This window comes from Cyprinodon tularosa, unplaced genomic scaffold, assembly GCF_016077235.1.
Source record: "Cyprinodon tularosa strain WSP-4 unplaced genomic scaffold, ASM1607723v1 ctg1323, whole genome shotgun sequence".
NCBI lineage: Eukaryota > Metazoa > Chordata > Actinopteri > Cyprinodontiformes > Cyprinodontidae > Cyprinodon > Cyprinodon tularosa.
The window spans coordinates 4,464-32,286 of NW_024038141.1; the positions used below are offsets into that span (position 1 = coordinate 4,464).

A 27,823-nucleotide genomic window follows, 5' to 3' on the forward strand; every position below is an offset into this window, starting at 1 on the left:
AGGACCACTGACCTCTGGTACTCAAACCATAAACCATTAGGTCACTTAGAACTTACTGAGAACCACTAAGAGGACATCTATCTTAGTGAACATTAGACCTTCCTATCTAGCTGGTTCTGACCACAGAGCCCCATCAACATACTGTAAATATGGACACCCGATCACATCAGATCCACTGTTTTTCACTGGTCCAGATTACCAACTCAGAGTAATTACTCATGTGAGTTAATAGAGATGCTTTATATTCTTATAGGAAAGCTATTTCATACATTTGATCCATTATTATTGCTGGTTTCTGTTGAGGCATCATTTCTACAGTTTACGCTTTAGGTAAAGTTGAGGAGATCCAGCCCCAGAGAGCTCCACTACAATGCTATAAACCAAAAGGATTCATAAATCAACAGTAGTTGGAATGTAGACAAAGTTTTTAAATTCAGCTGGGATAGTATGGAAGTAAGGAAAGTATGTATTGAATGACTGACTGCTCTCTAGTGATCTCATTTACAAGATGAAATGTATGAACTGGAATATTTTGTTCTCTGAAATAGATTCCAGTGACACTCAGAGGGGCGAAGAACTGAACCACAGGAATCCTTTTTAATTCTTTTCCTACTAACAGACCCTCAGGAGCTTTTCAAACAGAAATTAACACAACATTAGAAGAGATGTTTCATTTTCTTTAATAAGAAATCTACTTAAATTTCATACAACTTGCCTGATTAACACCATAATTTACATAAAGGAATCAAAACCTCTCTTGTATAAACAACAAATCTGATTCTATAGACCAGGTGTCATAAAGGTAAAGACAAGATGGAGTAATAAACTCTGGAAGCACTGATCAATCATTTAAATAATTTATCATAGGAGTTGTGGACAGCTGTGGGTCAGGGCCCACCGTCACGGAAACTGTTGGTCTGTTTACATGAAAATTACATCAACTAAACAAAACCAGCCGAGGAGAAAACTTTTAATTAAGAAACCTGTTCAGAAGAAATTAAAGTGTTTCTTTGATACATACATTAGAAAGAATTGGACAAAAACTAAGTATGAGTCAGTAAGACTGAGTGACTCTAGTAATAAACCTGTAATGCTCATTAAATCCAGAGCAGCTACTTCCTGAAGGTCCTGAACTTAGCAGCCTCACTGAAACCATGTTTATATGAATAAAAATAAAAACTCCACCCTAATAAAACACAATAGTGAAACTTTTTGTTAAAGACTGATGTGCTCAGTTCTATAAATGACGAAACTGGTGTGCTGGACTGATTCTAAAAGCTCCAGGATGGAACATACAACAGCTAAATAAAAAAAAAAACCTCTGAAGAAGCTTTGTAGGAAAAAACCAGGCTGGAAAAATCAAATCTAAACACCTAAATGAACGAAGAGATGTTTCTGCTTTTAGTAAGTAAGAGGCGCTACAGCTGAGATCAAGTTTCCCTTAAAGTGAAACATTTTCATAGAAAGTATTTTAAAAAGAACTAAATGTTTATAGAAAATATATTAATTTCCTTTTAAATAAAGTGACAGTCGTTGCCATTTCTAGAGAGAGTAGCTGCAGTGTTTCCATTTGGACCAACAGTCACTGAAGCTCTTTAAGCACAGAAATAAGATAGAAGACATGTTTGCTTGTTTCTTTCTCCCTGTTTTCCCTCAAAGTTATTTAACTGACATCAGTTCTAAACAGTCCACCAAACAGAAAAACATTCTTCCCTTTGGTTTTCTACAAGTTTAATGTTTTAAACACCCTAAAGATGGAGTCCTGGTTTTCTTATGCAGGAGGAACCGCTGGTTCTATGAAGGTCCAGATTGTTCAACACTCCAGGTCGGTGATGTTTGATCCAGATATGCTTCCTGAGCCACATTAAGACAGAAGCGGTAAACCCTCAGGCTTTTTCTAACCTGGAGATCCCAACCAGACAGCAGCTGAGGTCTGAATCCAACTTGACCCAAAGTTAAAAGATCAGTTTTAGCTTGATAAGGCTCAGGTCCATCAGCACCAATCTGTGCCGTCTTGTTTATTTCTCATCAGACTTCAGGTATCAGTCTCAGTTGAACTAAAAGAGACTTAAAATGTACATTGTTTTTTGTAGCCCTTCCCTTTCCACCTTTCCCAGTCAGTGTGGGTCTCAGGAGTGAGTCCAGCTGACTGGAACCCAGTGAGTCTCCGTCTCCACTTGCTTCAGCGCCAACTGCAGCTCCTTGAACGCTGTAGTGAGGTCATCGTTCACTATGACCTTCTCAAACAGATGACCGTAATGACTCTCCATCACCTCAGCAGAGTTCAACATCTCCTTAAAGTCCTCCTCCTGCAGGGTCCAGAACACAGAGGGAGAAAGAAACAGGAAGTTAAATTATCTCCACGAAGACGGCCTTAAAAGTTTCAATATCTGCAGCAATGAAGTGAGGTCATGCTTGGTTCCCTGCCAAACATTTTTAAAGAAACCTCATAACTAAAGAATATTTAAGATTTTCATGTTAAGACAGTGTGGAATAGATCAAAATAGAATCATCTGTGGTATATGTAACATGAATACGGACGTAATGTTTGAAACTTTGAATACTTAGTATTTGCTTTAGTCTCTGTGACTGATTACATGTTACCAGCAGTTATTTAAGGTAGAGAAGTTCCCTAGAAAATGTACCTCCTCACTGAGCAGAATAGTATTTAAGGAAAAAGGCAGAACAAAATGGTGCTTAATCTCATTGCAGAAGACGTGATAACAAGTAGATAGAAGAGAACCAAGGATCAATGCTCAAGGAGGACCACAGAGCCGTTATTCTGTGAATCAGCAAGACTTTTGCCCAGTGCCCAACTCTGTGAGTAACCCCATGTTGGGGCTGTAGTCTCTGGAAGTCTCTTGAGAGTACTACTGTGACTCTGAACTAGTCAGTGGTCAACGCCTGGTCGAACCAACAAGGTCTGATATAACATTAATTATCAAAGGAGTAAGAAACTGTGTCAGTAACTTTAAAGAAGATCGGTCTTGTCTTTGTATGTTTATCTGAAGGCAAACAGTGGCGAAATGTTCGGCCTACATCCCAACAGACTTTGTGAACGTGCCACGTGCAGAAAGTTATCACATCTTTTATAGATTTTACGGCACATGGCAGAACATTGATGAGAAACAGATGTGTGGAGGTGAAAAGAACATAACCTTGAGAGAGGCTTTCCTCCAAGAAACCAGGCATTAAAAAACATATAAAATGAAACAAGAAAACAGTTCTAGAGGAATTACCCTCAACCATATGAAATGCAAGGCCACTGAAGTAGCAGAGTTATCCTGCTAATTAAAAGAATATATGGTCATGCACAAACTTTCCCACTAGGTGGTTCCAGCCTGCCTAAAGTGTGAGTTGATGCTGAACCATTCTGTCAGCTGATGGAGTCGAGAAAGACGGGAAAGTGGTGGTTAGGTTAGCCCTGGACCACGCTGCCAGTCAAAAGCGGAACCTCATTGAAAGAATTCACGGTACCAATGTGTCTGCTCCCCGATAAAGTCATACATTAAAAAATTTTCATTAATTTTTTCTCTTAGACATTGGAGTGGTGCATTTAAGTGTTATAGAGCTAAACATGTTAAATTGGTGAGTAGTAGTAGTGTAAGTTTATAACCTGGACGGGCTGCCTTTTACAGCTGCTTTTTGTGTCTCTGCTTCTGTCTCCTTGAACCCCAGTCGGCCTCGGCAGATGGCCGCTCACACTGAGCTGGTTCTGCTGGAGGTTTCTTCCTGTTAAAAGGGAGTTTTTCCTCTCCACTGTCGCTACAAGCATGCTTAGTGTGAGGGATTGTATTTGAGTCAATGAGTCAATGCAATCAACTGGTTTTCCTTAGATAGAAAACTTTGCATCAATTTGACTGTATGATCTGGTTGAACTGTAAAGTGCCTTGAGATGACATGTGTTGTGAATTTGGCGCTATATAAATAAACTGAATTGAATTGAACCTGTCGAGTTTTTTTTTTTAGATTTTTAACATTACAATTTATATTTTTCCAAGCACACAACAGTTTAAAGCAAAGTTTAGTTTGAAAAGAATGTGCAGGAAGGATTAAAAAGCATGTTAACACGGTAATGTAGGATTGAGTTCATTATCTGACGCATGCATATACACACCAGGAACCTGGAAACTTACTGAATTACAAAAAACATTTAAAAAACAAACATGTTTTATTGATATATATACAAAAATGAATATTAGGAACTATATTTATCAAACATTATATTGGGCAAGTAAAAATTGTTTCTGGGCAAATGAAATGTGAAAGTCACTTGCCCGAACATCAACCCCTGAGTGACAATTAAGGCCATAGAGGCATCAATAAACCAAATTAACACTAGGGATGGGACGATTTATGAAAACCGTCCGAACCGTTCGGTTCGGCTGTCTCGGTTCGATTCGTGTGTGTTTCGTTCAGTTCATGCGCTGCTCCTTTTTCTTGTACACTCCAGAGCAGAAGGTGGCGGTACTGCGACCAAAGCCAACCACCAGTAGTAAACAAGAAGAAGAAGCGAAGCAGCTTAGCCGGGTGTAGCAGGGAAAAAAATCCGTTGTTGTGGAGAATTGTGTCGGAGTGGGAAAGAACAGGAGTTGGAAGACGCGCCAGCAGCACTTTATAGGTCTGCTGTATGGGACCACTTTGCATTTAGAGTGACCTACGATGAAGGCGGAAAGAAAGTTGTGGATAAAAGTGCAACAGTCTGCAAGCATCGTGCAACACGTTTTGTTTATGCTAACAGCAACATGTCATGCTAACCCCGAAATCCCTCATACTCCGTCAGCAACCCCCGCTCTGCCCCGCTGCGCTCCAGACCGGCTGCTCAAAGCAAAGCCTACAGCCTCCACTGTGGCTGTGAGTCCCTTGGAGATGGTAGAGAGCATGCGCGAGATGATTAAATTCAAAGCAGCAAAACATACGGAAATGATCCAGGGTTTCCGCGGATCATTTAAAATAATTACAATCCAATATTTTTTGGGGGATTTTTTCATTAATTTCATAAATTTTTATGGGATTTCGGTGTAACAATCAACATATACCGAATCGAACTGAACCAAAAACCATGACCACGAAACTGTGAATCGAACTGAACCGTGGATTTTGTGAACCGTTCCACCCCTAATTAACAGAGATTCCTTTTTTTCTAAGATATTCTTTTGCTGCTTATTTCAGACCATAAAAATTCCCGACTTGGCTTTGAAACCCAATTGATCATCTGTTGTAGTAATAAATGCATTGAGGCAACCAAGCACGATTTTTTCTAATACCTTAGATATCAAACTAGCTAAAGCTATTGGTCTGTAGTTATTAAGGCTACCAGCCCTACTAGTTTTGTCCTTAATTACTGGCAGAAGGGTGATATCGGTTACCCTTGAGGATAAGATATCGTATTGTTCCGAAGGTTATTAACCACCATCTTCTGGAACCTCCTGCAAACACAACAGCGAATACATCCCTGCCGGTGTGCTCTGGAGATATTACCACAAAACTCCCAGGGGCTGCAGCAACACCTCACTACCAAATAATGCACCTGCGATAATACAGTGTACACCTTCCCTTCTGAAAATATACTACTTAAAGAATCATATAAAATTTTAATAAATGTATTGGATTTATTGAGTAACTTTTCTATTAAAGGGATAGTTTAGTGTCCCTACCGCCACCGAGCCTCCTGCTTCTACAAGTGGCTGGTAAACAACTATTTGGCGGTGAATGATCTGGTTCATTTATTTCTGTTTCGCAGGAACTATCTTCCGCTGCTATGCAGCAGAGTGTTAGCGGCAGAGATAACATTCCACCCGGATGTTTTGAAATTGTCGACATAGTCTGACAAAACACATGCATAGTTTTTTAGCTTGAAAACCATTGATTAACGTGCCCCCGTAACGTACCAGAACTAACCTTTTCTCCGGTGCATTACCAGCTGTTTCTCGTGGCAGGAGGCTCGGTAACGATATGGACATCTTTGCATCTCAGCTACAGATGGTGAACGGTTCACACGCCTTCATGTCAGAAAACCTGAACTATCCTTTCAAGTTCTTTAATGGTTATAAAACAAACTTAATGCACTATTCATCAAATTATTGGTAGGTCCTTTAAAGGTTTCAATATTTTATAAACAACACCCTTAGGGCTTTTTAGCCAATAAAACCTTATCTGATCAAAATAAAAAGTGGCATCTGTATCTAGGTGCTACGGAAAATAGACGCCTTTAGGTTATGAGGTTGTTGGACTTGTCTGGCACATCCAAATAGATCGCATAGAAGCTCTAAGCAGGGAAAAACTCGTTACATCCAGAGATCTTAGAACCCTGATTTGTTTGAGCCATAACCCCATGTAAAGAGAGAGGGGAGGGGTTAGGCTAGAGTGTTAGAACAAAAAGGCCTTAAAGCCACTGCTTTGAAGACACAATTATACAAAAAGAGGCCTGTGCAGAGCCTGTTATATCCTCCCTGAGACATGGTTCCCACTCATGAACCCTGCCACAGATTATGCACTGAAACCTCAAGGAATTTCCATTATTCCCTCCACTGAATCCACACCGAGATGCAACCCACTAAAACAACCATTATCTTCAGAAATATCCTTCAAACAGGCAAACGGCTAAATACAGCTCTGATTTACAGACAGGAAAAGTCTCCATTTCTGTCAGTCTGCAGTCTGTGTGCGATGGGAGATGACAGCTTGTGGAGCAGGCTGATTTTGGGCTGTGTGAACTGGCTGCACAGAGGAACCTTTGTATACAAACATGGAAGCTCAATCAGTAGCTGGAGGTGTTTCTAAGTCCATCAGAGTATCAGTCATCAGGTGTGAAGAATAAAACCAGCTCTACCTGTGAGGAACATCAGTACTGAATATTTTTAGCAGGTTCGGGGTAAATATTTCCTACTTGGGGCTCCTCTATTCATAGAGGAGTTCTGAACCTGCCCAGATCTCCCTCTGCATTGGTCCCTTTGAGGCTTTCTGCTTTTAGTCGTGTTGATTCTGGCCTCCCCCAATAGCCTCTTCTGGTTTTATTGAAACATTCAGCTTTACATTTGAGGACAGATACGGTTTTATAAGTAACCACTTTGCTAAACAGAGTTATAAACAAACAGAGATGCAGATTTATGCTGGGAAACTCAAACACCAAAACAAACCTGGAGGATTCAAGCTGAGCAGAGTTTTAAACCTGTATGCACATAAACACAGGCTCCTAAAAGCTTCTAACTGCTGACCAGCTCTGTTTTTAGAGACGCCTCCTTCAGCCAAAAGTTAGTCCAGAATATCTCTGGTGGTTTTCTGCTTCATAATGGATTAGCTCCAGCTAAATATCTCCTTGAACCCCAGTCGGCCTCAGCAGATGGCCGCTCACACTGAGCCTGGTTCTGCTGGAGGTTTCTTCCTGTTAAAAGGGAGTTTTTCCTCTCCACTGTCGCTACAAGCATGCTTAGTGTGGGGGATTGTATTTGAGTCAATGAGTCAATGCAATCAACTGGTTTTCCTTAGATAGAAAACTTTGTATCAATTTGACTGTATGATCTGGTTGAACTGTAAAGTGCCTTGAGATGACATGTGTTGTGAATTTGGCGCTATATAAATAAACTGAACTGAACTGAACTAAATATAAAAACTCTGTGAGAGTCAGCTGAAGCCCTGCTTGCCGTTTCTGTCCTGCTGTCTTCCGTGAATCGACTCAGTGAACAGAAACACAGAGTTACGTTAAGTTACGTTGATAGTTTGATCAGTTCTGGTCCCGATGGCTGCTGTCCCCCAAAACAGGAAGACCTGACCACGAATCTGTGTGCTGATTGGTTTGCTACATTTTCTCATCCAACAATAAGAATCTGGGGCTGCAGGTAAAATTATATATTCTACAGCAAAAAGGCTCAACAGGATGGATAGAGATGGAAACAGAACCAGATAAACTAATGAAGAAAAGAAGAACAAAGGAAGAGGGGTTCTTTGACTCCTCACACCGACTATTAAGTATTAGTGAGGTAAAAATCCAACTCTTACCTTTGTAGAAGTTAAGAGTATTGAATTAAGCTTTTTACTCCGGTAAAAGTACCATTTTAAAACTATGTAAAGCATTACAGTAAAAGTAATGCAGGAAAAAAATGTTAATGACAGATGCTCCCTTTTAACGTTTTGCTTCACCTCGTTCCCATTCCTTTTACCAATTATTTTCCCCAAAATTTCCCAAATAATGTCTAATAAATGCATTTACTTAAACATCTATAAAATGGTCTAAAAGAGTGAAAGCCTTAATTTGTGAAAGTAAACCTGTTGAGCTCCATTTTCGCACTAAGAAAAAAATTGTTGATTAATAAAAATCAGCTCTTTTTCAGACAAAAAAAGGCATAAAGGTGGAGACACTGAACACCTATGGTAACAACACAACACGGAGTGCTGCTAAAGTTTGAGGGTCTTTCAGCGTCGCTTTTAGCTTGAATATGAACATTTCAGTTTGTGCCATATTTGCTACTTTAGGCCATTGTGCTAATGCTAAGTCTTAAACCATTCGAGAAAAACAGCTTTCAGGAAGCAATGTCTTTAGACAAATCTAGATATTTTGCCCAAGGATTTTCAATAACATACATGAGAATCACCTTATGGAATATAAATGTTAACCCTCTCCAGGCATATGTTGCAGATTTGCAACAGCTAAATGCCACTTAGGTAATTACTCCACATCCATAGTCTAAGAGCTTTTTTAAGTCAGAAGTACAACAGAAGGACATAGTAACTCTCCAGAGGTTGTGGGTCTCTCACCGTGAAAGGTCTGGCAGATCCTTTGTCATCCTTGCCTGGGAGAAATTTGGCGTTCCTTCTCGTTTCCCTCAGTCTTTCAATTGGGGGAGGTTTCACAAACACAACGAAGGGTTTGAATTCAGCTGTTCGCAGCAACTTTATTGTCTAGAACAACAAATAAACAAGAAACAAGAAAGAGAATAATGAAGTTTGAACTAGTCTAGTTGCTTTTTCAACTTTTCCAGATCCACTGGACAAACTGGAAACATTTCAGGAAAAGTGCAGAGAAGGAGATCTTATGACATAATCAGAGGGGCTGAAATGCATGGAGGTGAAGGTGTCAGGATGTTGGGGGACATCTGGATGCAGCAGAGAGCTTAGCGTCACTCACATGAGGCTGGACATCCATTAGACAGACTTTGTTCTTGGAGAGGATGGAGCGGACAGAGCCCAGACTTGTTCCGTAATAATTCCCATTGTACACACCGTACTCCACCAGCCTGAGGAGGGAGAGAGAAATAAGAAATTTATACTCAGATTTTAAAAGCTGTTTGTGTCTCTAACTAACATCCCAGTTTGGGGAAATTCCTGTAAAAGCTCCCAGCAGCTCAGGCTGAGAAACTGAAAGCTTGGAGCATCTATGGGGTTTATTGTAGTAGGGTAGAAATACGACTTAGATCATTGGACATAATAGCTGAAGCTGAACACACGTTGTTGTGGCCTGTTTTTTCGGAGCTGAGAGCGTAGTTTCTGCTGCTGCAATGAGCCAGAACAAAAACAAGTTCATCTCCTCTCCTTCACTGAGCCGCCTGTAATTTTTACAGTGGACATTTCCACTTGTCCAGCCCACATCACAGCACGGTCACTCATCCCTCCGACTCGGTGAAAAACATTGCATGCCTTGACCTCCACCGCAACATGTCCTAAATATAAAACCTCCCCCGACAGCGCCATCACCCTGTCCTCCTGCTCTCAGCATGCTGGAACTCTCTTTGCACTCTCTGTGTGTCAAACACTTGATCTAACTGAGTTTGTTTGTGTGCAGAAACATCCTGCGTGTCCAACCTGCAGGGTGACTTCTTCTTCTGCCCTCCAGCTCATGTGAGAGCAGCAGAAAGGCATCCATCATCCCTCTGAGCGTTACAACTTGTTTTTAATTTGTTGGCCACAAATGTGGAAGCAGAACACAGAGGCCGGTTTCAGAGAGGAGGAAGCACGGGCGGAGACCTGGGGGCGACTGTCTGGAGATCAGGGACCAGCACAGGGCCCGGCCCGGTCACCAGCTGCTCATACCGAGGTACAGAGACACACAGATGACAGCAGGGCGCTGCTGGCTAAACTGAGGCAACAAACACTGGAGACACCAGACTCCTGCTGTCCCTGTTGAACTCTGCTTCTAGTGAACAGGAGAGGAATCACCTCTCTGATGGAGTTTAGGCTCTTGAATTCAATTCATTTTTTATATAGCACAAATTCACAATTCACAGTCATCCCAATGCACTTTACAGTCACCAGATCATCCAGTCAAATTAATTCAAGGTTTCCTATTTAAGGAAAACCAGTTGACTGCATTTAATCATTGACTCGAAGGCAACCCTTCACACTACGCATGCTTGTAGCAACAGTGGAGAGTAAAAACTCCCTTTTAACAGGAAGAAACCTCCAGCAAAACCAGGCTCAGTGTCCTGGGGTTCAAGGAGACAGAAGCAGAGATACAGAAAGAAGCAGAGGTACAAAACATAACTGTCTACCAGCTCCACAAGCGGCCCCATCCAGCAAACACAGACAGAAAGCTCCCATGTCAGAGAATGAAAAACTGCACATACAGTTAGTCACAGTCAGAGAAACAGGCCAAGCTCATAATATAAGCAGAACGTTAGAGATTGAACTAACAGATTCTGCAGAGTGGGAGAATAGAGATAGAATGAAGCAAAATGATGAAAAGAAGTTCCTATGTCCTCCAGCAGTCTAAGCCTATATCAGTATAACTATAGAGATAGGTCAGGATAACCTGAGCCACTCTAACTATGAGCTTTATTAAAAAGGAAAGTCTTACGTCTACCCTTAGACCCGTAGACAGGATGTCTGCCTAACGGTCTATAACTGGTAGTTGGTTGCACAGGAGAGGAGCCTGATAAAAGGTTAACCTAAATATCTGAGACTCGCTTATTTGCAGCAGCTTTGATAACCACTGAAGGTTAGTAAAGTCACCAAAGATGAGCTTCCAGATGAAAAAGAAATGGATAGAAAACCTTTCAGACTTTTCAGAGGTTGATCTTTCCAGCTGGTTGGTTCTTTTTTCAAACTCATCAATCAATAATGATGTACAGAGTTTCTGCAGCTTCTGGAACTTAAAGTCTAATCAGTAAAAAACGGTTTAAGTTCAGCAGTGGGTTTGCTTCTTCATCATAATACCTATTTTTCTTTGAGCCCTTCACAGGTCTACATACTTGTTGTTGTGGATGTCCGTCTCAAAGAGATGTTTGGAGATAAAGTGGTACTCCACACCATCGCTCTCCTGGTTCCTCTTGGGCCGAGTGGTATCTGAGAGAGAGAGATAGAGACAGAGAGAGAGAGGGGGGGTTGAACCTGCCTGAGACTCATAATTATAGAACTTTAAGCCTGACAAGCAGTACTACAGGTGATGCCAAGCTCTATAAAAGCCCAACCTGAACGCCTCGTTGTAAAACGGGTGGTGGGAGAAGCACGTGGCGGGTAGGAGAGCAGTAAGTCTGATGGGTTTGTCACGGTCAGGGGTCAACTCTCCTTTCAGCATGTCAGAGGTTTACAACCCTGACCAGCATACCCATAGTCAATACCTGTTTATCCCTTTAGTTTTGTACAAATAAATACACTTTAAACTACCTCAACGTGCATGTATCCCTTTAGTCATGTACAAATAAAAACAATTTAATTACTTACTTTTTGTTGTCTTTTGAAGCGTATGGCAATCTGACCTTAAATATATATTTTTTTGTAAATGACTAAAGGGATACACACCCGTCAAGGTAGTTTAAAGTCTATTTTTTGTGCAAAACTAAAGGGATAACACAAATTTGAGGTCTTGTGCATGCATATGACTATATGACTATAGGTATGCTGATCTGACGGAACACCGGCTCTCAAGAACGAGCTGTGTCACTTACATCGGTGTTTTCCAACCTATTTTTTGACTTATGCAACCCTTTGGGCATTTTGTCTTACCATGAGTACCCTTCTCAGTCAAAAGTATTGATGATTGTCCAAAAGTTGCATGTACAATAACTGATTATAAAATACAGAGTATTTTATTGAATCTTTTAATTTAAGCAGTTAATTCTTAGGCATTTCATTCTTTCAAACTCAAATAAATAAAAAATAAAAACAACAGAAATATGTTGCTTGGAAGTTAGTAAGGAATTGAAATAATACTAAATAACATCATGTTATAAACCTGTTTATAAAGCTGCTGCTCCTCTGTGTAACTCCCCAATAATCACATAAACTTGGTGAATCGGGAAGAAAAATTATAGTCAGACTGACTCCATTTATTTTACTTTGTTTTCATCATTCATGACACCTGAGCTGTGGAAAAACAGCTGACCAATCTGTTACTCTGCTTGGTTTTAAAGCCTAAAATTAGCTCAAACATTTAGGAATAACTTACTATTAGGTAACCTGACTCCGCCAGATGGATTTGCTGGATTTGCTCCACATATCCATCTGGAAACCTTCCGTCGAAGTAATTTTGGGAAGGGGCGAAAATACTGGTTAGCTGATTGGCCTATGTTGGTGATAGACGGGCCAAATAAACCAATCAGATCAACGAAGCATATGACGTAACAGAGCGACGACGAAGAGGAGCCAATTGATAGATCAAACTCTTGTCGAAACCAGTCGGGAGAAGAGCAAAAACATCTTTTCCTCTGAGAAAAGCCTCCAGAGCAGTGTTTTGCTCTTCTTTCAGTGAAGAAATACTCTGTAATTCCGATAAAACTTGCTCGATAGCCACGCTAACGCTAGTTTCATCGGCTGAAGCCGCCATGTTCTTTAGACTGAACTGTCGCGCTTCCAGTTGCGTCACACCTCAACGCGCCTCAAAGCCAACACTGATTGGACGTTCGTTTGGTGAACGGCTCCAAAATTTCTTTAACGGACCTGAGAAATAAAATATTTTTATGTGCCCCTTGCAATGCACTACCGGACAACTCGTGGTACACAAACCCCCTGTTGGGAATCACTGACTTGCAACATACACTCACCGGCCACTTTATTAGGTACCCCATGCTAGTAACGGGTCGGACCCCCTTTTGCCTTCAGAACTGCCTCAATTCTTGGTGGCATAGATTCAACAAGGTGCTGGAAGCATTCCTCAGGGAGTTTGGTCCATATTGACATGATGGCATCACACAGTTGGCGCAGATTTGTCGGCTGCACATCCATGATGCAAATCTCCCGTTCCACCACATCCCAAAGATGCTCTATTGGATTGAGATCTGGTGACTGTGGAGGCCATTTGAGTACAGTGAACTCATTGTCATGTTCAAGAAACCAGTCTGAGATGATTCCAGCTTTATGACATGGGGCATTATCCTGCTGAAAGTAGCCATCGGAAGTTGGGTACATTGTGGTCATAAAGGGGTGGACATGGTCAGCAACAATACTCAGGTAGGCTGTGGCGTTGCAACGATGCTCAATTGGTACCAAGGGGCCCAAAGAGTGCCAAGAAAATATTCCCCACACCATGACACCACCACCACCAGCCTGAACCGTTGATACAAGGCAGGATGGATCCATGCTTTCATGTTGTAGACGCCAAATTCTGACCCTACCATCCGAATGTCGCAGCAGAAATCGAGACTCATCAGACCAGGCAACGTTTTTCCAATCTTCTATTGTCCAATTTCGATGAGGTTGTGCAAATTGTAGCCTCAGTTTCCTGTTCTTAGCTGAAAGGAGTGGCACCCGGTGTGGTCTTCTGCTGCTGTAGCCCATCTGCCTCAAAGTTCGATGTACTGTGCGTTCAGAGATGCTCTTCTGCCCACCTTGGTTGTAACGGGTGATTATTTGAGTCACTGTTGCCCTTCTATCAGCTCGAACCAGTCTGGCCATTCTCCTCTGACCTCTGGCATCAACAAGGCATTTTCTGCCCACAGAACTGCCGCTCACTGGATGTTTTTTTCTTTTTCGGACCATTCTCTGTAAACCCTAGAGATGGTTGTGCGTGAAAATCCCAGTAGATCAGCAGTTTCTGAAATACTCAGACCAGCCCTTCTGGCACCAACAATCATGCCACGTTCAAAGTCACTCAAATCACCTTTCTTCCCCATACTGATGCTCGGTTTGAACTGCAGGAGATTGTCTTGACCATGTCTACATGCCTAAATGCATTGAGTTGCCGCCATGTGATTGGCTGCTTAGAAATTAAGTGTTAACGAGCAGTTGGTCCGGTGTACCTAATAAAGTGGGCGGTGAGTGTATGTCTCTGCTTTACCAGGAATATCAGAGATCCACCAGTCAGAGAAGAGACTGGAGATCTGCTTCATGTCACTGAGTAAATCCTTACTTTACTTTCTATAATAGTGAAGGTTGAGAAGAACATTTTCGATAGATAGAAACTAGACTTTACTTATGTTAAATCCAAAAACACACTTACACAGCATGTGAGCTGATGAAGAATCAGCTGAGCTAACACTGCGAGTTGTCTCAGACTCTCACTCAGACAAGATTGGGAGCACTTCAGAGAGACGACTGTAAGGAACTTACGTGGGATGGTGAAACCGAAGTGCTGAGGGTCAGAGATCAACAGTTTCTTCTTGAGTTCATCCAAGCCGACACCAGTGGGTCCTATACAGAACCAAACAGAAACATTTTAAACAGTGCTTCTCACCAGAAACAGTGTCAGATTGCACTCTTCCCAAGAGTTCACATAAGTTTAATACCAAGTTTAATACCAAGAGCCTCATAAGCAAAGTTTTTATTTAGTTTTAGCTTTTCTACAACAGGTAAGCACAAAAACATGTTAGACAACAGTAAAAAAAGAGAGAAATATGTTTTATCCTGAAATACACAGGAAGTTATTGCATCACAACATTTTACTTCTGGTTTGGCTCATGCAATCACTGGTGGTTGGCAAAGGACAGCTGTGGCATCAAGTAAAACTTGAAAAATTGCCAATTTTTTCATATTACCATACCGCCTCAGTAACCAAACATGCACAGTGATGCTCAGATAAGATATACGCACCTCTCATCCTTCTCAAATGTTAGTCTGCCTGCAAGATGTCATGTTATCTGTATTTGCTATGTGCTGGGGTTTTTTGCAGTCTCAAACTATATCCTGCTAAGTATAAAGTATGAAATACGTTTTTTTTTCTTCTTCTGACCTATTGGGATCCCTTTCTTTTGTTTTTCTTATTATATATATTTTTTACAGTGTCCTGTCTGGCAATGTGGCAATAAGTATAATTGTCTTGATGCCAAAAAGAGTCCAACAGATTTTACTTTCACAAGAGGAGAAGTATGGCCCTATTGTTCCACTTGTTTTATGCGTATAAATTGCTTTATTGTAATTATGCAGGGAGTTTTACAGATTATATGGAGACAGCAGTGTAAATAGAACAGAATAGGAAGAACAGAAGAAGAAAAGGAAAAAAAATTATAAAGGGCAGCGCCTTTTATTGCCAGTAAGTTCATGGCCCAATTGTTACATATGCAAATCTATGCAACTTCATGTGCTTTGGTTTAAATAATGAAGAGCTTTAGTCATTTGGTGTTTTTTGTAGTTCTTTTTTAATGGCGGTACTCTCAATTTGACTAGCACCATACATGCGCGTTTGCATCATACAATTAGCCTCGTGAGACCACCCTGATCTCGCGAGCTTTCAAGGTTTCACTTGCAGATCAGTCTGGCTACTTTCCGTGGAAGAAATTTGGAGCCGTTCACCAAACGAACGTCCAATCAGCGTTGGCTTTGAGGCGGGTTGAGGTGTGACGCAACGAGAAGCGCGACAGTTCAGTCTAAAGAACATGGCGGCTTCAGCCGATGAAACTAGAGTTAGCGTGGCTATCGAGCAAGTTTTATCGGAATCACAGAGTATTTCTTCACTGAAATATAATATCCTTTTGCAACATGTTGCTTATTTGCTGAGCTAACGAGCCATCACCTGCAGCAGGAAGAGTAGCCTGGCTTGTGGTTGTGTTTTCGTCGTCGCTCTGTTAGTACGCTATATGCTTCGTTGATCTGATTGGTTTATTTGGCCCGTCTATCACAAACATAGGCCAATCAGCTAACCAGTAGTTTCGCCCCTTCCCAAAATTACTTCAGATGGATATGCGGAGCAAATCCAGCTGGTGGAGTCAGGTTATCATACAATGGCGTCCAGAAGTCTAAATTCTGTTTGGAATTGGAACAGCAGTCCGTAATTCTTTTAAGAACCATAATAGAGGTCCTACTGTTGACCCCATGAAAGGTGAAGGCAAAGGAGCTGGGGCGACTATTTCTAACAGTGCCAGTGTTTCTCTTCTTCTCTCCCTCTGTCTGAAAACTAGAGCACCACATTATCCTTTGGTATCTTTAATAAACTTGGCAGTATGTCAGTGCTGTGCAAGGCTCAACCAGTCAGTTGGACCTTTGTAATGTGTAGAGAGTGAGAAACTCTTTGATCAGGTTCCACATTCCTCACATTCAAGGTGTTCAGGACATACTCTGCAATCATATTAAACCCTATTGGAGGTTAATTTTTCCATGTGAATAAGTTCAGTACACCATCCCTCTAAACAAACTGCTGATGGCTTCGGTCAGAGCTGAGGATTTGATACTAAGAGAAGTGGATGGGAAGGAGGAAAAAAAAACATATCAAGAGAATTGTTTCTCATCTTTCTTCTTCTGTTCTCTCAGTGTTACTCAACGTTTAATGTGGTGGAGAGGAGAAAGGTTTAATGGAGATCCACAACCGGATAAACAGTTGATGAGATCAAAGCTCTTTCAGTCTAAGCTCTTGTCATCGAAACCTAAATATACAGAAACATTGACAGCCCATGCTTTCCCTCTCCTCCTTCACTTAGTAACACAGGCTTTCGAGTCTAGTTGTGTGACGGGTGGAAGTGATAAAGACGGTTTCCTCAATGAGCACGGAGACTCTACAGGGAAATAAAAACATCTCTGAGGAACCAGAACTTCGGAGGTTCTGGACACTCTGTGGTTACCTTCTCAGATCAACAAGCACAAAGTGAAGCAAAGACAGCCATCAATCTTAGCTGGAGAGAAGTTTTTCACTCACAGAAAAACAGTCTGAGGAGCTGAGCGGTCGGCTGATTTATTTAGGGAATAGAGTAAATTTGGAGTGGGTTTCAAAAATGTGGGAGGAATGCAGCGCTGCTGTTTGAACAAGGCTCAGAACCAATATTGTTGTAAGTGATGAAGGTGGCAGAGCGTGGTAATAGAGACTCTGGAAGGATCCTGTTCAAAGAGGAGCAGCCAGTCCGCCTAGCAGGCCGCAAACCTGCACACAGGCTGGTTTTTCAGTCTCAGTTGGGATACGAGCATCGGAATCGCTTGATTCACCAAGTGATAACTTTGGTTACACTTTACTTTCAATTGAGACTTCGTATATAAGAATATAAAAATTAAAATATATATATATGTCTTGTTAATTTGTATACAGTGCTCAAAGAAAATACCGAAATCACTCAAATAACACATCCTAGATCTGAATAAATTAAATATTCTCAATGAGTAGTTTGTTCTGTACAAAGTTTAATATGCTGACAACAAAACCACACAAAAAACATCAATGGAAATCCAATTTATTAACCAATGGAGGCTTGGATTTGGAGTCGCACACAAAATAAAAGTGGAAAAACACTAAAGGCTGATCCAACCTTAATGTAATGTACTTAAACAGGTCAAAATGAGGCTCAGTATTGTGTATCCCCTCCCCTTTCCTGTATCACCCCCGTACAACGACTGGGCATGCTCCTGATGAGGTGGCAGATGGTCTCCTGATCTACTCCCAGACCTGGAATAAAGCATCTGGCAACTACTGGACAGTCTGTGGTGCAACATAACGTTGGTGGATGGATAGAGACATGATGTCCCAGATGTGCTCAATCAGCTTCAGGTCATTACATAGCTTCAATGCCTTCATCTTGCAGGACATACTGACACACTCTAGCCACATGAGGTCTAGCATTGGCCTGTATTAGGAGGAAACCACAGACAAATGCACCAGCATATGGTCTCACAAGGATTCATTCCGCTACCTAATGACAGTCATGCTACCTCTGGTGAGCACATGGAGGGATGTGCCCCTATCCCACACCATTACTGACCTACTGCCAAACCAGTCATGCTGAAGGACGTTGCAGGCAGTAGGTCGCTCACCAGTGTTTCCAGACTCTGTCATGTCTGTCACATGTCCGCAGTGTGAACCTGCTTTCATCTGTGAAGAGCACTGGGCACCAGTGGCAAATTTGCCAATCCTGTTGTTCTCTGGCAAATACAAAGCGCCCTGCACAGTGTTTTCTCATAAGCACAACACAAATCCGTGGACAACGGGCCCCCAAAAGACCTTATTGAGTTAGTTTCTAACATTTGTGTAGAAACATGCACATTCGTGGCCTGTGGGAGGTCTTTTGCAGGGCTCTGACAGTGCCCCTCCTGTTCCTCCTTGCACAAATGCCGTGGTAGCGGTCCTTGCTGCACTACCTGAGCCTGAGTTTGGGGGTTGTAGAATATGTCACATTCTACCATGAGTGTGAAAGTACAACCAACATTCAAAAGGGCCAAAAACATCAACCAGAAAGGTTAGGTACTGTGAAGTGGTCTGCAGTCTCCGCCTGCAGAATTATTCATTTATTGAGTGTCTTGCAAATTGTCAATGATTACAAACTGTTGTCTATTCCATTTGCACAACAGCATGTGAAAATTATTGTCAGTATTCCTTCCTAACTGGGCAGTTTTTCAAAGAAGTGTGATTTATCTTAAGTTATATTGTGTTGTTTACATATTCAATTGAGGTTTTTTTTTAGCAATGTATATACATGCTTTTAAAAAAGAGAAAGACATTGTTGGATTGTTGCAAATATCCATGGTAAGCAAGAGGTAATCAGATTGACAGGGTGGGGGAATAAACAGAATCTGTGGTGGGTTTTTTTGTAGTTATAATGCTCACTGCTAGCTAAAGGTAAAGTCTAAACATTTTGTGTGCAGGATGTGTGGGATCTGCACAGACTCTGACAACTGACTCTGGACTAGTATGCACCCTGGATGGATTGAAGGCCAGTCCTAATGCTCTTCTCTTGAAAAGTGCTTATTTGTAGTTGATTGGTCAGCCAAAAAACATGAATAATATCATTAAAGAATAGTAACAGCAGCTCCTTTTAAAACATATTTTTTCTTTTGAACCTTCTTCCAAACATTGTCGATGTGTGAGAACAATCTCGGATCAAGAAAAGGGATGGAGAGAACCAGAAATGATTGAGTCACCTGAGGTTCAGTCATTTGTGTACAGATTACTCAAGTAGGGAAAGAACAGAGATGGGGGGCGCTGGTGCTGAGCTAGTGAATCACTAACAGATGGAGGCCAGCACTCTGAGCTGGATGTGCTTCCAGTGAAGGATGTCTGGGTTGAACGTGTTGATGGCCGAGCCGACGTCCAAAAAATAGCCCCAGGATTTCATTCCTGAGAGGTCAAGTTAATGAAGGTGTTATTACCCATAGTTGGCTGTATTGTCTGCCAATCTTTTTGCCTAATGAGCAGAGAGTGAGATTTGTTGGTGTTGAAGCCTGCTTTTCAAACGTGCATTGGAAGCTGCCATTGTACGCAGGAACAGAAGGATAAGCTGGGGAACTATAGGCAATAATATTCCCAACAGCTTCCAAACAGTAGCCTGGTTAGTAGCCGATAAGCTATTATTGAGCTTTTCACTGCAGATTCTCCTGGCTAGTTTGCTTTCCTTTATAATTTTGCTTTTACTGTGCTCAGTCACCACTGCTGTACGCTGCCCTCTTGTTCCTATGGACCTTTTTGTCAGATGTGGACTGAAAAACGGTATGTTGTTTTCATATGTACATATGAAAAGTTTTTGTCTGCATTAGCGATGGTAAGGTTTATGAAAACCGTCCGAACCGTTCGGTTCGACTGTGTCGGTTCGGTTCGCATGTGTTGCGTTCGGTTCATGCGCTGCTCCTTTTTCTCATAGGTGAAGCGTTTACACTCCAGAACAGAAGGTGGCAGTACCGCGACCAAAGCCAACCACCAGTAGTAAACAAGAAGAAGAAGAAGCAAAGCAGCGTAGCCGGGTGTAGCAGAAAAAAATCAGTTGTTGTGAAGAATTGTGTGGGTATGGCGAGTGGGAAAGAACTGGAGTTGGAAGACGCGCCAGCAGCACTTTATAGGTCTGCTGTATGGGACCACTTTGCATTTAGAGTGACCTACGATGACGGCGGAAAGAAAGTTGTGGATAAAAGTGCAACAGTGTGCAAGCATTGTGCAACACGTTTTGTTTATGCTAACAGCAACCCGACCAACATGCCATGCTAACCCCGAAATCCCACATACTCTGTCAGCGCTCCGCTCCGCTGCGCTCCAGACCGCCTGCACAAAGCAAAGCCTACAGCCTCCGCTGTGGCTCCCGTCCGCTCTGCTCTGAGTTCCTTGGAGATGGTTGAGGGCATGCGCGAGATGATTAAATTCAAAGCAGCAAAACATGCGGAAATGATCCATGGTTTCAGCGGATCATTGAAAATAATTACAATTTATTAATTCTTTGGGGATTTTTTTCATTAATTTTTATGGGATTTCGGGGTAACAATCAACATATACCAAACCGAAAACAGTAACCACGAAACCGTGAACCGAACCGAACCGTGGATTTTGTGAACCGTTCCACCCCTAGTCTGCATACATATGGGTTCACAAAAACTGATGTATGAAGTGACAGTTTAAGCAAGCTCTTTTGTGTCAGAAAATAAGGATTAAACAACCTTCTACTATGAAGTCAAAAGTGGCCTGTGACACCTGCTTTGACTCAACAATAGATTTCTAAAAGAGCCAATGACTCTGAAGTTTTTAAGTTTTTGCCTCTAGGTTGTTTTTTTTTACTCTGGTGGAACACTCAATAAGTTGTCCATATTTTGAGGGTTCATTGAATATTGTGTTGTTAAAATTTCAATGAACAATGATGAGAGTCTATGTGTTTTTTTCTTTTTTGGTACTTTACATATGTTGACAGTTCAGTCAGATGTTCACATTAATCCACACTTGGAAATAACCTAACGGAATATCTTCGGAACAGCTCCAAATGACACAAAACTAATATGGGTGAGTAGAACATGATGTAATAATGTAAAATCAAGGGGCCAATGTAAAAAAAATGGTGTTCCCTTTAAGGCTCTCAACTCATCGTGGTCTTTAAAACATTCAGGGGAAAATTTTCTTTGTCTATAATCGGGACGTCTGAGTTTAAATTTAGAACCTTCATTAGACTTTCATTCACAGAGAGTATTTAAATCAGTTGGAACAAAATGGCTTCCATCCAAACCTTTAAACTAAATGGAAAATGATTTTCTCAGGACTTAAACAGAGACTAAAACTGACAAATATGGAGTCCCATCTGGTAAAATGTGACTCCATATTTGTTAGCTGGTTGATAATAAAAATCCAGCGACAGAGAGGCAGAAGAGGAAAGACGGCAGGCTTCCTCCACTGCACTGAGTGTCAAACTGTCCACAGACTGTCCTATAAACTATAGACGTTCTCTGAAAATGTTTCCATCAGGGTGAGAGGTGCTAGAGGTCCAGCATTGCCTGTGTCAGGCTGGGACACAGTGGCAGCAAAATAGGCTCGCTAATTAGCACCTGGGCCTGATGAAGTCCATGCTCTGAGTACCGAGGCCTGGCCAATCAGGAGAGAGGAAGAAAGGAGGGAGACGTCCTCCACCTCCTAGACTGGATGTTTAAAAAAAACAAACTCCTGAAATATCTGAGCTGAAGCAGCTAGAACAGATGTTGGAGCTTTTTCCTTGATTCATGGAAACAATAAAGAGAATCCCAGTGAAAATCTGGGGAATGTTGTTGTTCCATTTCAGTCTGAGACGTTCTTGTCATATTTGTTCTCGTCAGAAACCTAAAAAGGAAAACAAGGAGAAACCGACAGCTCCCTGATGCTCCATTTGGTCCTGAGAGAGATTTAAACCTTCACTGCTGCTCCTGGGTCAGCTTATTGTTCTACCATTTACTGCCAACACTTGTCTTCCAACCACAAGCACAGAAAGAGAAACCACTAAATTCATTTCAGGACTTCGGCAGCTTGTTCTGAAGCTCTTTGGAAAGCTTAGCTGCAGCTGCGGCTCCAGGCCACTGGTACAGACTCCATGGTCTCTGCAGCTTGAAAGGAGGGAGGTGCAGGAGGTGAAAGAATTTAACACTGCTAGCCCAGGAATCCCTGAAAGCCCCCTCCTCTCTTCAGGTTTGTGTATTCAACCCACCAAGCTAATTGTCAGTTCTGTAATGCAAACAACCTCTGATGTAACCAACATCCTGTACATGAGATTCAGGAAAGGCTGAAGCAAACAGTATCAAAAAAACAAAAGCATGTACCAAGCATTTTCCCAGCCCTCATTACCTAAAACCATCTTACTTTTTTTGCAGTAATATTGTCATGATCTGGCCTGTTTGCTCTCCCTTAATTAGTCATTCCTTTCACCTGTCGTTTTCCCTCCCTGCCTCAATTATAATTTGTTCTTCTCACCTGTTTCCTCTTGGTTATATTCAGTTCAGCCTGAGCATTCAGTGCCAGATCATTACTTGTCTTTCTGTTAGTCTGTCTGTTGAGTTTTTGCCTTGGTTCATGTCCTGGATCCTGGCGGCCAGTGGAAAGAGGGTTTTTGTGTTTGTCTCGTCTCCTAATCGTCCACTGTTCCTCCCTCGCGGAGTCCTCCAGGTTTTTGGCTCTATATGTGGGGAGGTTCAGTTTTTATCCAGTAGGCCTGGCTCCAGGGAGGAGACCAGTTTAAAGTCCTGCATCAAGTTCTGGTTCCACGTCCAGTCTCGGCTACCCTCTTCCACTGAGCCAGCTCATCTGCACCCGATCCTGTCTGCTCCTGTGCGTGACCACCTGGTCACGCTTTCGGACCCTGGTCACGCTTTCGGACTCTAAACCCTCCTGGGAGCCTGTGAATGCTTGGAAGTCTGGATCCTGCCACCTGTTTCTGTTCCTGCCTGATCTGGATCCTGTTCCTGTCTGTTCTGGATCGGCTTCCAGCATGTCCTCTGGAACTGCAGCTTTGGGGACATTCTTGGACTGGACTGTTAAACCAGGTAAGTGGCCAACTCAGATAATCATCTTCTGTCGGATGATCGTGGTCACTTACCTGTGTTTCTCCTGCAGAGTGTCTGTGATTGGGCGGCGCCCCGCTCCCCATCCTGCAGTGTCCGCAAGCCACAGCTCCACTTTAGTTTTTGTTTTATTTAAAAAACTTTTTGAACTTTCCTACTGACTGTCTCTCCTTGTATACTGGGTCCATCTGTCCTCGGTTCATGACAAATATGTTGATAAGTCATATCTAAATATTTTTTTTAGGTAAACATGTTTAACATCCAGATTGCATATAGCTGAAAAAAAGTAATAGCCATGCTTTTTCAACCAGGTAAGACGGAGTCTATTTATTTGCCAAATCACAAACAGAACAATTTCCCAGCAAGGCTACATTGCAAAGCTCCCAATGTTTTTTTTTTTTTTATTTAACCTTTATTTAACCAGGAAAGTCCCATTGAGTTAAAGTAACTCTTCTTCCAGGGAGTCCTGGCCAAGAAGGCGGCTTAAAAAGTTACATTAACATAAAACCACAGGAGACAAGACAACCACAGCTACATATCATCTAGGCAAAATTAAACACAACACAACAAGATTGGGCATACACATACAACCAAAAAGCAAACAGCAAACAAGGCATCCAATCAAAAACAGTTGCATCTGTCAGTTAATGATGATTTTAACAGGTCTTTAAAATAATTTATGGATGGAAGTACTTCAAGATTTAAAGTGGCTTGAAGTTCATTCCATGCTTTAGGTGCAAATGATGAAAATGCTGTTTTTCCTAGCTCAGTTCTTGTAAATGGAGTATGTAAAAGTATTTTTTCTGATGACCTAGTCCTGTAAGTACTATCTTGAATGGAAAGTAAATTAAAAATGTATAAAGGTAGTTTACCCATAAGGGCTTTGGCAATAAAAGTCAGTACATGAATTTTTCTCCTCATGTAAAGAGAAGACCACTGAAAACAGTTTCATAGAGAGTGCAGTGGTGAGTCCTAGCTGATGCACCTGTGATAAAACGTAAGGCAGAGTGGTACAGTACATCCAGTTTTTTAAGTAAGAATAAACTGGAGTGAATATACAGTGTATCCCCATAGTCAAGCACTGACAGGAATGTGCTCTGAACTAGCCTTTTCCTCGCAAGATAGGGAAAGCACTTCCTCATTCTAAAGAAAAAACCCAACTTTGGTCTAAGTTTCTTACAGAGGCTCTCAATATGGACACCAAAGGACATCTTATCATCCAACCAGATGCCTAAATACTTGTAAGATGATACTCCTTCTATTTTAGTGCCATCTTGTGTTGAAACACTAATACTATTAGTTAATGTGAAAGAAACATCTACGTAGTGACAAAATGTATCTTATCATTGACTATTTCAGCTTAAATAATTACAGTATCTGTCTCTCTATCATCATTTTCCATCCAAAAATTGTTTCAAATTGGCTAATCTGAATGTTACTGCTTTATATGATGACAGAAAAATGCTAAAGTATTTAAATATGTGGTTTTATTGAATAAACCAGTAAAAACAGACGTCACTTGTCAAATTGGATGCAACAAATAAAAAACCCGACCTTTTCATGCTTCTGATTCCCAAAAGTCAAGCATAGAATGAGTGACCCCAGCTAAGAAGCTTTTGGAGAAAGTCAATTGCATCCAAAATGGGACAATATACTGGGTTGACGTTCCCAGGACAGCCCCAACTGTCAAAAACCTTCAACCAAGAAGCATAAAGCGTGCATGGCCCACCCGCCTCCATACTGCACGTCGGTGTGCTCAAGAATTCACCACGATACGATTCAATTCGATTAATTGGTTCATTTTTTTTTTTTTTTTTTACACCTTACAGGCTAGACAATGTTTCAAATTTGAAATACATCTATTAAAGCTGTAATATCATTATGTATTTTTTTTTTAGAAGCAACAGGAAATAACAGAAGTAGAAAAGTTGTACTCCACCTATTCCTAATAAAACCTCATTTACTGCAAAATAATAATACCCCTGTGTTATAGATTCTGAAAGGCCTTGCATCAAAAAATACTGCAATAAATCAGTGCAATGAGTGCAATTCAATACCTCGGCTCCAGGCGTCCCGCCCCCTCCATAGACGCTCCGCTGCTCCTCTCCCAAATTGTAGCTGACCGCAGACAGTGCCGCAGACAGGAGGCCGCCTTGTTTTGTTTTTATGACCGAAATTACAGAAAACAACTCGTGAAGTTTGACCCGCTAGAAGAGTGAGGTGCGCCAGAACGCTGGGACCCTTTTTCCAACTGGATCTCCGCTCTTTTTGGCCCTAATGTCCCTCCGTTGTCGGACTAAACTCGCCCCCACTTCCTCGCCGCCTCGGCTGTAACTAGACCCACAGCGTGTAGCACAGACCACGCTTCAATATTGAGCATAAATCTAAAATGTCTGTGTCAAGCTCACTGTAATAAACTGCTGTAAGAGTATAACATGGAAGCGAGGTAGGAGGGCAAAACAGGTTTAGCGCCACCGCAGGATGGGAGGGAGAATTACGCCCAGGAGCAAATCAATAAAAATAGACCGGAGGAAAAAAAAAATGAATCGATTCTCTTGCAGACGTGTCGATGCATCGGATCGTCGGCTGTTGGATCGATGCATCGATACAAAACAATTATTATTTACACCCCTATCCTGGACCAGTGCGTCCTCATCCAGTGGACTGTTTGCTAGGAAAAAACAGTTGTGAATTAATTTCATATGTATGCAGAGTTTACTGTTTGACCATAATTTCATCACAGTTTCATCTGTTGGCCCAGCACACAGCCATCTGGGCATGTTCACAGGAAAACAAAAGTAATTTCCCTCTGGAATTATTTAAGTATTTCTGATTTCTGAAAACATGTGAGAGTCCAAAAGTTATTCTAAGTGTTTACATTACAATGAAGAGAAATGCATACAAGTGCACAACAAATCTGTCTACACAACCAAATCTACCAGCAGCAGAATGTGAGGCGAGCAGTGACATCACAGGTCAAGATCAGGCTCTTTACTCACCCACTAGGACCACCAGCCTGTGTTTAGCTCCTCTCTGCCTGCAGTAGGGGGCCACCTCCTCGTACGTGGGGACGTCAGCCATGTCGTATATTTGGCTCTTCTTGGACTCATACATGGACTTGTTGGTCTTCCTGTCTCTCCTGCTTAGCCGGAAGCTTCTCCTGAAGCCAGCTGGAGGACAGGATTAAAGCACAGACAGAAGGGAAAACCATCATTTCCAGAGTCGCAGTTTAAAACGCTGCTAATAGCACTAAGAATTTTGTCTTGTAAAAGTTGTCACAACCAGAAAATGACTCTTTGTTTGTGGTCGCAGATAATCGATGAAAGAAAAAAATTAAAGAGGTTTGGCCATCGATTGAAATTTAGCTGAAATAATGATTTGTGGATGTCTATCCCTTTGAAGTGATGAAACTTTTTAAATAATTTGTTCAGGTTTCAACTCAAACTTATATTTATTTGGTTAAGATTTAGTGGTAGAACGACTCAAAGTAGAAATCGAAGTTTGAAAAAAATGGTGGAGGGTCAAACCAAAATCCTTACACTTTGAGCCGCAGTGAGAGGGGCTCTTACAAAGCAATGACTCTGGGAGAATCACAATTATTTATCCCTTTTTTAAGGGTTTTACATGTGAATATTTCTAAAATCTGAAAACAAAACATAAAATCTGTCACTAAATTAAGTCCTTTTATTCCTGGTCTCTGTCTAACTAAAATAAATGTTGTTGTTTTTTTAAGATTCTGCAAGGCATAGGAGTAAAACAAAACTCAACCCAACATTATTTCCCGGATTAGTGTTTACAACGTATTTGTAAGATGACTTTGCGATAATGCAGCACTTCTGTCAGAGAGATAGCTAATATAGCACTTTTAATAACAATATAAAAAGCATTAAAACTGACTCCAAGACATAAGCTAATATTAGATGAAATCTGGTTCAACTCTTCTGACTTCATTACCTTCTAATCAGTAATAAAGCCAAAGATTTGATGCAGAACTAATGAAGCCGAGTAAAATGATGGAGTGAGAGACTCTAAATAACAGCCTGCCTAATACTTTCCACAGCATCCTCAACCAGCTGTGTTGCTCTGCAGACAAACAGCTCAGAGTCCCATTTTTCTCTGCTTGTTCTTTTCCAAACAGTCCCTTAATAAGGGACGGAGCTGCAGACCAACGCTGAGTTCCAGATGAAACACGCTGTAAGTCATGGCAGTTCAGTAACGCTGCCTTTGGAGAAGCATGTGTGTTTATAAGCAGGAGTGAAGGCACGTGGCCCAGAGCTGAATATAGTGTTACGCTGTACTGAGGCAGACTTTGTTCCACTCTGGCCAAGCTGAGGCTTTCATGGTCTTTGCTGTCTCTCCTGTGGTTAATCTCCTCATTCAGCACCAGAACTCCCTCCTCCTCATCATCTGGGATTATTAGCCTCACAGTGGAAAACATCCACCGTTCATCTGCATTTCTCCTGTAAAAAGACATCAAACTGGAACTGATATCTTCAAGGTTGGCATCACCACAATAAAGAATCTGAGTGGAGTGTTGGTGACGTCCTGTTGAAAGGGAACAGGCAGGTTCTGAAGGTTTAAACCCAAAACCTCCTCCTGGTTCCTCCTTTAGCTCAATATAAACAGTCGCTGATGAAGCTCTGAGTAAAACTAGGAAAGTTAATCATTCTGTTCACCAAGCTGCCGTCTCAGTGGTTCAGAGGAAAAGGAGTCCAGGTTTGATACAGACTAGATCCAAGCAAAGGATTAATTGATATTGGGCGAGCTAAGG

The 27,823-nt window shown here is 41.6% G+C and overlaps 1 protein-coding gene across 1 annotated transcript in view; it reads right to left on the bottom strand.

The window, feature by feature from the left end:
- Window positions 1-656: 656 nt before the first annotated feature.
- LOC119778384 (MAGUK p55 subfamily member 7-like) overlaps window positions 657-27,823 on the bottom strand; it is a 71,413-nt gene continuing 44,246 nt past the window's right edge. The window contains exons 8-13 of the mRNA XM_038277573.1: window positions 26,052-26,222; window positions 14,479-14,559; window positions 11,184-11,277; window positions 9,125-9,233; window positions 8,755-8,898; window positions 657-2,309 (exon numbers count right to left, since the gene is read on the bottom strand). Coding sequence (XP_038133501.1) covers window positions 2,130-2,309; window positions 8,755-8,898; window positions 9,125-9,233; window positions 11,184-11,277; window positions 14,479-14,559; window positions 26,052-26,222 — 779 coding nt within the window. The 3' untranslated portion in view covers window positions 657-2,129. The remainder of the gene's footprint in view (window positions 2,310-8,754; window positions 8,899-9,124; window positions 9,234-11,183; window positions 11,278-14,478; window positions 14,560-26,051; window positions 26,223-27,823) is intronic.